Below are 13,037 nucleotides of genomic sequence, written 5' to 3'. Positions count from 1 at the left end.
CTCGGGAATTCCAGGTAGCAAGCAAAGTAGGGCAGTCACAAAGCTCAGGTGCCACCAGAGAAGGAAAGAATTCGATTCTTTCAAGTTGTTGACCAAACAAACACAAAACAACTCTGGTTAATCTTTAAGTACATCACCAGAGTAAATTGAATTCTCCTTTGCAGCATCCCACATTATAAATGGGTAGACTCTGTATTCGCTAATTCACAATTATTGCAATTTATGATTGGACTCCTTATCAAGCTAGAATCCTTTCAAATTTCTTTCTATTTGTTGTGTCCTTGAATTCTTTTTATTTATTTTTTTAAAGATTTTCTTTATTCATGAGGGACAGAGAGAGAGAGGCAGAGACATAGGCAGAGGGAGAAGCAGGCTCCCTGTGGGGAGCCTGATGCAGAACTTGATCCCAGGACCCTGGGATCATGACCTGGGCAAAATGCAGACACTCAACCACTGAGCCACCCAGGTGCCCCTGTTTTTTATATTCTTTTTTAAAATTTTTATTTATTTATTCATGAGAGACACAAAGAGAGGCAGAGACATAGGCAGAGGGAGAAGCAGGCTCCCTGTGGGGAGAGCCTGATGTGAGAGTTGATCCCAGGACCCCAGGATAAGGACCTGAGCTGAAGGCAGATCCTCAACCACTGAGCCACCCAGGTGCCCCATAAATCCTAAAATCAATTTATAAGTTCTATTGATTCAAAGTTATTTATTTATATTAGTCTCTATTCTCTGCCATGTAACTTAAGGATGCCAATCACACCTCTCCACCCTCCCACGAGAAGGCCCCACAGACCTCAGGGCAGACTTAGAAAGCTCACAGGCTTTGAGTAAGTGTCATTTAGTTTCTCTAAACCATGATTTCCTTATCTGGCAAATGAAGGGAGATCCCTCCCCTCACAAAGGTACCATAACAATTAAAACAGGATATACACACATATGCAAATACACATGTGCACACGCACAAAGGGAGGGAAGAAACATGGGTTAAATTAATTTGCTAATAATAAAATTTATTATTTTGTAATATAAAATATAATAATAATAAATAATAAATTAATAATTTGCTTCATTCTTTACCTAAAGAATGGGCCCAAGAAAGACAGGAGGTAAAGAAAAACAAAACCCCTCAAAAAAGCTCAGATCAAACTGGTTAAACAGCTCCTGAAAAATTCTATGTTTAAAAAAAAATCTTGGTCCACACTAAATGCCAGGAGTCATCATCATTTTCCAATTAAAAATGTGGGGGGGGGGGGGGGGGCGGGATCCCTGGGTGGCTCAGCGATTTGAGCGCCTGTCTTCGGCCCAGGGCATGATCCTGGAGTCCCGGGATCGAGTCCTGCATCAGGCTTCCTGCATGGAGTCTGCTTCTATCTCTGCCTCTGTCTCTCTGTGTCTCTCATGAATAAATAAAATCTGTTTTAAAAACGGGGGCGGGGGGGGGGGCGGATTTGTCAGTCCCGGAGGGTGCTAAATGATACATGCCTTCCTGAGTAACTTCAGTGGACTTTTTTCTGCTTGGATACAGGTTTTTGAAATGCTTTGTGTTCTGTTTTATATTTAGTATTATTGGTGTCCTGGTGTCATTAAAATAAGTGAGTGACTCATGCCTGGCTGGGACTGGCAGAGATGGAGAACATCAGTGAAGAACATCGGCCTGCTCTTCTCAGGAAGACCAGAAGTCTCAACTCCTAGGGTAGAGAGGCCCCTCCTGTCTTTCATCCAGATGGTGTCATCCAGCCCATCATCCTCATAATGCACGTGAAGACCGGAGGGTGCCAACCTCAAGGCTAGTTCCCAAAAGGCTGCCTTTCTCATTCTCCCAGGGAGTTAAGGGTTGAGAGCTCTGGCAGGAACGCCGACACTCCTTCCAAGGCATGAATCAGGAAAACCGAGCAACTCCCAGCTGAGATTTCTGCAGGCTTCCTGCTCCCTGGGCCTCTCAAACTACCGCTGAAGTCAATTACCTTGGAGACGGGACACAAACTGCAGATTTGCCAAAGCTCTTGGATCATAATTCCAAATTGCTAAACTTAGAGAAAACCTAACCCTCTTGCTAGATATCTGAGTAAAGGCGTATTCCTAAAAGCTGTTCAAGGGTAGAAATCAGGTCTTGCCTCTACTTCTAACCCCCTCCAAATGAAATGGCAAGACCCAACACTACTCACATGTCCTGCTTCAACATTGCCCTTGATTTAGAATAAGTTTAATTTTACTTGATGCTTAGAGTATTAACTCCACGCACCGACACACCTGTGCAAAGAAAAGCCCACCTATGCCTCTTACCTGGGCAGTCTCTTCCTCCTGTTTCCTCTTCTCCTCTTCGGTTTCCACCAGCCTCTGTTTGGTCAAGAGGAGCTCCTTATTCAGCACATCTGCCTTGTCTTCCGCCTGCACATCAGAGAACATCACAATCATCAAGGTGAAGAAAGAAAGCATGTGCTTTCTCTAGTTATGATTGCTGCATCACTACCAAAACCCACTTCCTCCTCCTGGCTCACCCAGAGGGCAGCTGTTTTATCGAATGCCAAGTATACAGCCGGCACTTGGCACACATTATCTCTCATCCTCACAACAGTAATTATTTTACAGATAATGAGAGTGAAGTTTGGAGAGATGAATTAATGTGACTAGGGCACACATCTAAGATCAGAGCCATGATCTGACTTCAGACGTGAATGACATGATCTTTCTAAATACTTCTTACATGTTGTCAGACATCACAACAGCACTCACTCTGAGACTGTGTAGATGGACTGGATGAATGGGTGGAGCCTCACATGGAAGCTTCTAGCTGTTAGTGCATGGTGGGGGCGGGGGATGAGGATGGATTCAGAGAGGAGACAAGCTGATCCATGGACAACAGGTGAGAAAATTCAAAGACCAGCAGAGGTAAAACAGCTCACTAAGGTCCTCACACAGGACAGGGAGTACGGCAAGGAGAAATTAAGACCAAAAACCCATGGAAGAGATAGCCTTGGGGAAAACTGAAGTATGGAACAGGAGTCCAAACAGGAAAGACCATGTTTCTAGAAAGGCCGAGACAAAGCTCAGAGAGAATACAGAATAGATCTTGGATATAGAATCCAATTAGACAGGAAAGCACTGTGTGTATATTTATATTTAACTTAGTGAACACATGCCCATTACACACTCTAGACCCTGACCTCACCCTGGAGGTCTGTTTCAAGTCCACATGCGCAGTGAAGTGACCCTGAACCCTGTCCCACTCACCCTTACCTAAATCAGTTGCTCACCCCCATCTACATGAGTTCCTCTGCTGACCTCTCTCTTATTTCCTTTGATAGCACTTAGCATAATCTGTAACAACAGATTACATGTGTTACTTACTTATCTCGCCTGTTAGACTTTCCTGCTTTGGGAGGAAGGAACCATAGCTCTTTTGCTCATCCCTCTCTCCCCAGCACCGAGGCCAGCATGGGAGCATCAGGTCCTCCACAAGCACTTGGGGAGTGAATGGATGTGGCTCTCCTAGTGCACCGTGTGGAGTGCAGGTGGCAGAGGGCCACAGGATGAGTTCAGTAGAGAGAGCCACAGACACAGAGGAGAGGCAGCTATTTGGAGAAGCTTTCCTTGGCTGACGACAGTGAAAAATTATCCAAGTAATCGTAAAAACTGGCCAGGTGGCCTGTGTTTCACCATATCTCCCACATGTCCAGATGGCCAGGCCAGCGCAGTCCGCAGGGAAACTGCACTCTGGCTTCTCTGTTCTGTCCTAGAGTTCCTGATGTCCCATATTCTAGTGGCTATCGCTCTGTTTTCAGATAATTTGGAACTATTGTGGAGTTAAGATGAAAAAGTCCCTTTTAAAGACTCTAAAATTTGTTCTGGTATGTTAGATTTTGCAGGGGGAAATCTACATAGCAAAAAAATATCCTAAAATTAGAGGTAGGTAAAATATATGTTGCAAGTGAAGTTTTCATGAATTGTAAGATATCTGATACAGATTATAGAAACTCAAAACAGTGAATTCTGGAGCTAGTCATCTGACTACAGTCAAAGCAGGGAGGGGCTCCCCAAAAGTCTCTGATGGAAGGTGATAGGGTAGAGAATCCAATAACTATATGGATCATTTCAGTGCTCTTGAAAATCTAACCAAATGTAGCTCCCTATAACTGGTTCTACCCCAGAATTATTTGAGCAACAGCCCTCCTAGTAAAGAAAAGTACAATTTAATATTCTCTTCTAGTACTCGCAGAAGTTTCCATTTTGTGAAGAGAAGAGTCCTTTCTCTTCATGCCACTCTGAAGTGAATGAATGTTCTCTAAGTTTGGTTTCTTTTTCTTTTTCTTTTTTTAAAGATTTATTTATTTATTTACGATAGACACACACAGAGAGAGAAAGAGAGAGGCAGAGACACAGGAGGAGGGAGAAGCAGGCTCCATGCCAGAAGCCCGATGCGGGACTTGATCCTGGACTCCAGGATTGCGCCCTGGGCCAAAGGCAGGCGCCAAACCGCTGAGCCACCCAGGGATCCCCTAAGTTTGGTTTCTTAAAGAGACCCCATATTTTAAGCCTTTTGTAAATTTTTGCTACCTGGACATTTAAGCTTCTTAAGTTGTGTACCACATCTAGACATGTTATTTCATAGTTATGGAACACTAAAGAAACATTTCCAACACCTGCAAAAATTGCTGTGGGTCCCATGTGGGAGGAGCATCAGAATTTTCTAGAAGCTTCATCCAGAGTCTCTCCTTTATGCTAAACAGTTAAGTTAGAGTGATTCTGCTGTTGATCAAGACAGGACCAGATCTGAAAAACTTGGTTCTCCTTCTAAAAATAGTCTTCTCGGTCTTTGTACACCCAATTTCTATAACTTACTTAATTAGAAATCATCTTTCATGTTAAATGAATCCCTAGGAACATAGTACTACACATAAAGATACTCATATTCCATCTTTGAACTCAAACTATAAAATCTTCACCGTAATTTGTTAAGATCATTGTCATTATTAATTCTAATCACATCTTTTTTTTTTTAAAGTTTTATCTATTTGAGAGAGAGAGAAAGCGAGTGAGTGAGCAGGGAGAGGGGCAGAGGGAAAGGGAGGAGGAGAGAGAGAATCTCAAGCAGACTCCCTGCTGAGCGAGAAGCCCGATGTGGGGCTCAATCTCAGGACTCTGAGACCATGACCTGGCCTAAAAGAGTCCACCACCCAACTGAATGAGCCACCCCATCAGTTACCAATATCTTATAACACCTTATTGATACGGAGACTTGTAATTGCTACCTAAAGCTCCTATGACAAACACATAAGAGGAAAAAGCACTGCCTTTTGTGATTCCATCATGAATCAACCGATAACCTGATCAAAGGATTCAGCTCTCACATCAGGGATGAGGATCTGTCAGAAATGGTTTCTCAAAGAACTAGAAGAACTAGCCAAGCCAGTTCAATTTAAAACCAAACTGAAGACTCTGTCACTCATTACATGGAGTTTCTGCTCTAACGCAGAACTTGCTATGGTTAGGACCAGGCAGCGTCATTAGTGGGAAAGTACTGGTTGTGTCTCTTCTGTTTGTTCCTTGGAAACAAGAAAGTACCAGAAAGGCTAGAAGGTAGCTAGCTACAGAAACTGAAATGGAGATGTTGTATCTTTTTACATTGTTAATCACTGCAAAGTCCTTATTTTAAGAGTCTGAGGGAGGGTGAGTTGTCAAAGCAGAAGGCTCTGTCAAAGAGAATAATTAAGAGCCTCTGGTGTCCAGGAAGCCCAAAGCCAGCAGTCACATGATGAGGGTAAGGAATAATTCATTTTGAAAGAGTACCTAATTACCTAATTAGTTCTTGTTTGCTTTAAATATTGTCTTGAATACAATCTGCTTTCACGTTTGTTTAATGTTTGCCAAAGTTTTGCTGTTTTAATTAAGAGATCTGATTTTGATAGAAGTGGCAATGGAAAAGTACAGGGTGGACTGGGTGAAGGCAGGCAGAGCTGGAACTTTCTTGGTGCCCTTCCTGGCTGGCTGGGGGGCATGATGCCCAAAGCACAGGGACAGCTTCTTTATAGGCAAACAAACCTCAGTCAGGCAGAAACTGCAAAATCAGATGTTCAGAGGAGATATGCAAGAAATAGATAATTTTATTCTTTGACCTAGATAATAAGCTTCAAAAGGCAGGGGCCAGGTCTTACTTTCTTTTTAAAAAAGAGAGGTATAAAGGGAGGAAATAAGAGAAAGAGGCAAAAATGAAAGAATGAAGGAATCTTTTCTTCAGGGACTAGTACCTAGAATCTCCATGAGCTGTCTACCCAGGTAGTCAATAATCAATTATTTCAGGAGTACTCATGCAGCAGTCTTTCCAGATTGATCCAGAAAATGGATTTTCTTGGTGGCACAACATTTTAAAAATAGTTTTTCTGATTATTAAAATGGTATAATACATATTATTACTAAACCAAGAGCGGTTAAGAATTTGTGGTCTCCTTATAAAAGACAGAATAATTGAAAAAAATGTATAAAAATGAACCAAAAAATTAGATTTGACTCTCGTCGCCCAGAGATATCTAGTATTAATATTTTGATGGATTTCCTTGTAGGCTTTTTTTATTTTAAAGTACATTTCAGCGTCCTTTCCTACATAATGGCCCTTTGCCAGCCATATCCCTTGCAATTTATATGTAAGAATTATATACAGATAAATTTATAGGTTTTACAAAAATATTATTATAACATCATCTTCCCATTGTTTCTAAAAATGATTCCAAAAAGACATTTTACAGATATTCTTTTATTCTCCCCTTCTATTGGGCATATACATTATTTCTACTTTTTATTCTTCTAAGTAACACAATCTTGTGCACATTATTTTTGTAGTAAACAATCTTGTACACGTATTTACTACTTCTAAGCAGTAAATAATCTTGCATACATATTCTTGACCAGATTTCTACTTTTGTTAGAATAGCTTCCAAGTCAGAGTATATATGTCATTTTCCTCATTTATTAAATGTAAGATTAAAATAATACTTGCTTGGTGGAATCATGAGCAAGATTAAATGAGATGATGCTTATAAAATTGCTAAATATAGTCTTTGGTGCATAGTAGGTATTCAGTAGACATTCCATCTCTTTATTTTTTAATCCTTTGAAAGGCTTTGATCAGTAACACCAAGTACATTCCCTGTACAACTGCAATGTATGACTCTCTCTAGGGAACTTCACCGAATCCCCCTGCAGGGTCCAGCTGCTTAAAACTCCTTCTCATTTAGTTATCCATCTTAAGAAAACTATTAGTGGATAAAAGATTTGAAATAACAGAATCAAATGCAAGTCAGACCATTAGGAGAGCTAACATGAAAACAAGATTTTCCTTACAGGGAAGAAAAAAAAAAAAGATTTTCCTTAAAGTACTGACTCCCCACCATAGTCTCATTAATACAGATTCAACAGTTTAAGTCTCATTTTTTTCTGACCCTGGCACCATTTGTTGGGAATATTCACTTGTTAAGTCAGAAAAGAGAGATAATTTAAATCCACCCAAGACTCTTTCCATATTGCCAACTATCTTTTAAAACACAGAAAATAGGAAGTCCTAAAGCTGTCTGTACTGTTGGAAAGAACCAGGGAAGTTGAACAATTTCAGGTCTTCCTAGCAACAGCTAACATTTATTGAACACACACTGTTGAAAGGCTTTACCCAATTTAACACATATAGGCAGGTTAAGAACTGCCCAGGGTCACGTGCTGAGCAGACTGTAATGCCAGGATTCACACCTTGGCAATCTTGGCTCTTAGCCACTAGAATGCCTGTCTATCCAACAGTACATATATCTTAATGTACATACTGCATCTAAAATCTTCACATTTATTGTGGATGCAAATTCTCTCTGGAACTGAAAGTAAACTGCCTCCCGCTGTTAGAGTGGCATGAGTAGAGTCTTGGTGATTGATCTTCCCAGGTAATTATGCTGGCAGCCCTTGGCTTAGGAAAAGTACAGATGAAGAGAAGAGACACCCGAGAAGTTTAGAGGTATAAAAAAATATGTCACACATGCTGTTTGGAAATAACCCAAATCATTTGCAAAGGCTTGAGCCTTCCACCCTCTCGATTCAGTCCAAAAGCTGTCCCCTCTCGCCCACTGCCTGCCCATTCATCCAGCCAAGTCAGTGTCCAATACAGCGGGACTGCAGTGAGAGCCACTTGGCCCTTGCCCTTGAGGAGGTCATCATGGTTTGGTTTCCACCCAGCAAATGACAAGTTTACCTGATCCAAGTCATTTCGCAGAGCAATTTTGCTGGTGACTAGTTCATGGGCGAGGTCATCATTCTCTTGTTCCAGCCTCATGCTGGCTTCCTGGAGTCTCCGGTTCTCCCTCTGCAGGAAGAGAGCGACAGCCAGAGGGGGGCGTTAGTGCGGAGACAAACCAGCAGAAGCAAAGGGGACCGGTGAGGGGAACAAGCAACAACAACAAAGTGAACTTTTGAAGGTGTAAAAAGGAGAAGGCGCAAGTGGCACAGGAAGGCAGGACTGCTGTCTGGGAAACAATAGTGAGTTAAGCCAGCGGTGCGGGTGCGGTTCTCTAGACCCAGTGAAACTTAAAACTGTCCCCCACAGGCTGCACTTAAAAGGCTTCTTTTTTTAAAAAAAAAAGGTGCCACAAAAGGAAAAATTTCCAACATCTCCCCCATCCTGTGGCATTTTCACCTAGAACACAGACATGGGCCACCCTTTGTTTGAAACACGCACAACAATCCCACTCTGAACCTCCAGGGGAACTGCACTACATAGACGGCATGAAATGGGGGGAAGCCACTAGACATCTCTTCAAATTGTTTTTCCAGTATCAGAGTTCAAATTAATTGAATCTATTTAATTAAGAGCACTAAGCCAAGAATCAGGATAATGTGGGTTCGTGACTTTTGCTATCAATGGACATTTTCATTCTTGGGGTAAAAATACTTTTCTGAACACCAATTTTTGTATTAGTAAGAGCAACAATCCTTCTGACATGTTTGCTTTTTTTTTTTTTTTTTTTTTTTTTAACAAAAACAAATTAAAAGAAATTACTGAGCTGGTTTTTTCCTCCTGAACGTCCAGGAAAAATCTGAAACAAAGTCTTACGGTGAAAGAACCAAGTCACATTCTTAGGAAGAAAGGCCCCCTTTGAACTAAACATTATGAACTGTGTACATTCACATTGATTTTCAGAATAGCAATTTACTATCTTCCATTACAAAGTATCAAAAGTACTTTTTTTCTTTTTTCTTTTTTTTTTTTTGCTACTGTTAGCAGTGATAGATTCAAAGAGAGCTGACAGGAAAGACTTCAACATGATGAGACCTTCCTGTTTTTCAGATTTACATTCCTAACAGTGTTTTCTGCAAGGCTGGCAGAAACTCAGACGTAGCAGTGCTACACAACCAGAAGACAAATCTATGCCCTGGAAGATAGTATATCACAGTGTAACGTGTGGGGTGAAAGGACTTTTATCTTTTTTATCTTCCATAAAACAACCTAGGGTTGCTTATGTGGAAAAAAAAAAAAAAAGGCCTAAGTTCTTCTTTTTTTTTTTTTTTTCTTTTTGTTTTTTAAAGAAGGGCTAAGAAACCAATGGTAAGGACAGAGCCTAAGACTTTCACGGAGGCAGAGGCTCCCCTAACAGAAGCCAAAGGTTGAACCTGTGCTTTGACCAGAACCAGCCAACAGAGTCTATTTCTGTCTTCTCTTCTGGAAGAGAAAGACTGGGACAGTTGGGGAATGCCAAAACATTTTTGAAAAAGAAATCTACTGGGGATCCCTGGGTGGCTCAGCGGTTTAGCGCCTGCCTTTGGCTGGGGCGTGATCCTGGAGTCCCGGGATCGAGTCCCGTGTCAGGTTCCCTGCATGGAGCCTGCTTCTCCCTCTGCCTCTCTCTCTCTGCCTCTCTCTCTCTGTGTCTCTCATGAAGAAATAAATAAAATATTTTTTTAAAAAAAAGAAATCTACTGAAAAAGAAAAAAAAGGTTCAAAATCTCTTAAATACTTTTAAATAAATTCACGATAGAATTCCATGCAGTGTTAAAATATAAGTGAAAAATATCTAACGATCAAAGAAATGCTTCAGCCACTTCATAGAGAAAAAAAAAAGACAAGTAACTAGAAAGTCTCGTTTTCATAACAAATAACATGAATAGCAGGCAGTGGGTGATTTTTATTGTTGTCTTTGTACTTTCAAAGTGTTTCTAAGTTTTCAACAATAAATACAGAATACGTGTTTAAAATGTTTAAAAAAATTAAAAGCCATTCAATTCCATTGAAAAGGATAAAACGCCAACGTTGAAGCTTTTTCTTAAAATCACTCCTTTTAGAAGCTCATATTCTACCCGAAATCAGGCTGAACCTTCATACTATGTAACCCCTCAAGGGGTGGTCTTGCCAGGAACTCTTTCCCAGATGTTCCTGAAAAGACACTGTCCATACTTGGAGGGGCACGCCACTCCCCATCGGGCTGTCTGTCCCCTCAATCTGCGGACGTGCCGACCTCCCACAGGAGTATCCTAACAGCAGGCGCCCAGATACATGCATGTGTCTACGCCAAACAGCCAGGGCCCCAAGCTAAATCTCTCATCTTTGCTGGAGCAACCCAAACTCTAGCAGGGGCAAGAGAGTCGGTCTTTTATTACTCCTTCTCGTGCAACAACTTACATACTTGTTGAAAACTAGAATTATATATAAAAAGAAAGTTTCACAAACGTTTGTTTCCAATCTCCTCCTCCCGGCCGGGAACCAGGCGCAGCACCCGGCTCGGCTCCAGCACACGCGGTTCACGCGCAGGCTGCTTGGGCAGGGAAGCGATTAGCCTCCCTCGCGCCGAATCCTTTCACAGGGGCCCATGGGGACGCTCCTCCAGCCCCTACTCCTGAATCACGTGTCCGAGTCCTCCGGAAACTCCTTGCGGGACTCCAAGGTACAGTCCCCTCAGCCATTACTTAGTCATTTAGCACAAGTGACAATGTCGCAGCTACCGGGTTTTCAGGTGACAGTGACACACACTTGCCAGGGAGTTAAAATAACCTACAGGCGAAGTACACGTGAAAAGCACTTTGTTCCGAGTCCTTTAAAGATGCACCAGGTGGCTACTTCACTGTTGCCGGGAGATAAACGCCTGGTGGGTGACAGCATCTAAGGAAGAGACGTGAGCTCGGCTGACGTGCTGACTGGAAACGTGCCGTTACCACGCCGGTGGCACCTGGAACCCTTCCCTATGGACACGCGGCCGAGGGGGTGCAGGGTGGGCAGGGAAGATCTGGGAGATACTGGGGGGGGGGTCTAAGCATCCCTCAAAAGCAAACTCGCCTATGGGAGCGCCCCTACTGCCTTGGCTTTAGCAAGAAGCTTCGGTTGGGTGTGTGCACAGCAAGCAGCACGGTGGGAGTGTGACCCGGCTCTGCACTCACAGACACGTGGGAAAGCAAGCTGTGAGGCCGAAAATGCAGTATCGTCCTCCAAAGTCCGAACCTGGGGCGGGAGGCGTGCTCAGCCGTCCTCCCTGGCCCTGAGCCGGCAGCCGGGGCGCCGCTGTCCACCCCGGGGTGGGGGGTCCTGCGAGGGAAGCTGCCCCCACTTGCTAAGGGTTCGAGTGAGGATTCTTACTGGGTTGGCTTTTGCAGCCTTTCCCGGAGGAGCCAAAACTGACCCCTGCACTTCCCCCACCGAACTGACTGATGCAAGAAAAAGTTCACCTTTCTACTAGAACAGAGAAGAAAGTTCCATCTGGATGGGCTTAGCCTCACTCTGAAAGGTCAGCCCGCCAGCCTGTGCGTGCAGAGGCAGCCGCGTGCCACGGTTTGCACACGCAGGTGTGCCCGGCTGCTCCGAGCCTGCCAACACCAGGCAGCCGGCCTCCCGCCCCTCTCCGAAAGGACCGCAGGAGACGCTGCTTCCATCGCCCCCAAGGCGCCCACTGCGCCGGGCCAAGCACCCTTCATCTCACACAGCCGACAGCCCTGGACGAAGAGCAGAGTCCCTTTCCCCAGAGTCCCTCCCGCTGGCACAGGAGCTGCGCGCCCCGAGAGCTGGGTTAGCAACTTTTGGGAGGAGGATACTGCATTTTTTTTCAGACAGACAGACGCCGGTATCACAGACAGACACAGATGAATAACTTACCTCCTCAAAAGTCATAGACCAACTACCGTTTTCAATCATAGGTACAAAGACAATTGAAAAAAAAAAACAAAACAGAATATCCAATGAAATCGCACACCTACTAATACAGTCATGAAACAATAACCAAAGCAGACGCTTGTTACTGCTGTTTTGCTATTTGGTTTTTCCTAGAGTGTCATTCACTCTTAAGTTCTCTCCATGTCGGCAAACATTCTCTGGAAGAAAGTATACTTGAGGCAGCCAGGGAGCAAGTCTCAACTCAGGAAGACTAGTTAACACTTAAACTCCTCCCTCTCCACACTGCCCTTTGCAGTCTGCGTGGCTGATGGAAATGCTGTACGTGAACTATTAGCAACTACGGTGTGAGTTGTTTACACTGTTGTTATGTCAGCTGGGGGGGAAGGGACTTCCTTATATGACGAGGTCGGAAATCTTGCAAAACAGTTCATTTTTAGGCAACAGAATGAAAATTGCTGGGCAGGGGAATGCTTCCAGCTGTCCTGTGCGTCTGAGGGCTGGAGTGTGGGTGAAGCAGTACAAGGGATGACAAATGTCATTTACTCCATGATGAGAAACCAGAGAAATGTGAACTGGCATTCAGAAGAATATATGCCAAAAAGGAAAAAAATGATGAGGGGAGGAGGCAGCTTCAGAAACTCTAGCTCAGCCTTTGGGGTGTGTCGTCTACAGCTATAATGAATTCTTGGCACATGGTTTTTAAAGACATTTAAGGGTCAGGAGAAAATGTTTTCCTAAAAGACCCAGTACTGTTTTATTAGCGACAACACACTCATCTGTCGCATATTTTCGTTTGGGTAATTCTTTTAAGAGAGTTGATAATTATCATCAAATTTCAGCAAACAGTTTTCTGACATTCAAAGACAAATGCCTACAGATGAAATGTTTAAATGTCTACATTGTCTGCAAA

General features: G+C 43.2%; 1 protein-coding gene and 1 long non-coding RNA gene across 12 annotated transcripts in view; one reads left to right on the top strand and one right to left on the bottom strand.

Annotated features, from left to right (window-relative positions):
* LOC140635692 (uncharacterized) overlaps positions 1-10,106 on the top strand; it is a 32,323-nt gene extending 22,217 nt beyond the window's left edge. For both annotated transcript variants that reach the window (XR_012033036.1, XR_012033037.1), the window contains one exon: positions 1,565-10,106. This is a non-coding gene — a long non-coding RNA (uncharacterized lncRNA). The remainder of the gene's footprint in view (positions 1-1,564) is intronic.
* The window catches only part of RABGAP1L (RAB GTPase activating protein 1 like), a 728,064-nt gene that overhangs the window by 15,301 nt on the left and 699,726 nt on the right, over positions 1-13,037 (bottom strand). For 9 of the 10 annotated variants that reach the window (XM_072830693.1, XM_072830694.1, XM_072830691.1 and 6 more), the window contains 2 exons: positions 8,228-8,338; positions 2,287-2,391 (listed from right to left, as the gene is read on the bottom strand). In XM_072830693.1, the coding sequence (XP_072686794.1) occupies positions 2,287-2,391; positions 8,228-8,338 (216 nt within the window). Of the gene's footprint in view, positions 1-2,286; positions 2,392-8,227; positions 8,339-12,109; positions 12,458-13,037 lie in introns of those variants that run through there. The other variant, XM_072830704.1, reaches the window with a different exon arrangement.

This window comes from Canis lupus, chromosome 6 (assembly GCF_048164855.1).
Source record: "Canis lupus baileyi chromosome 6, mCanLup2.hap1, whole genome shotgun sequence".
Taxonomy (NCBI): domain Eukaryota; kingdom Metazoa; phylum Chordata; class Mammalia; order Carnivora; family Canidae; genus Canis; species Canis lupus.
Note: the sequence above shows the minus strand (reverse complement) of the source record. Positions and strands in the feature narration are given on the sequence as shown.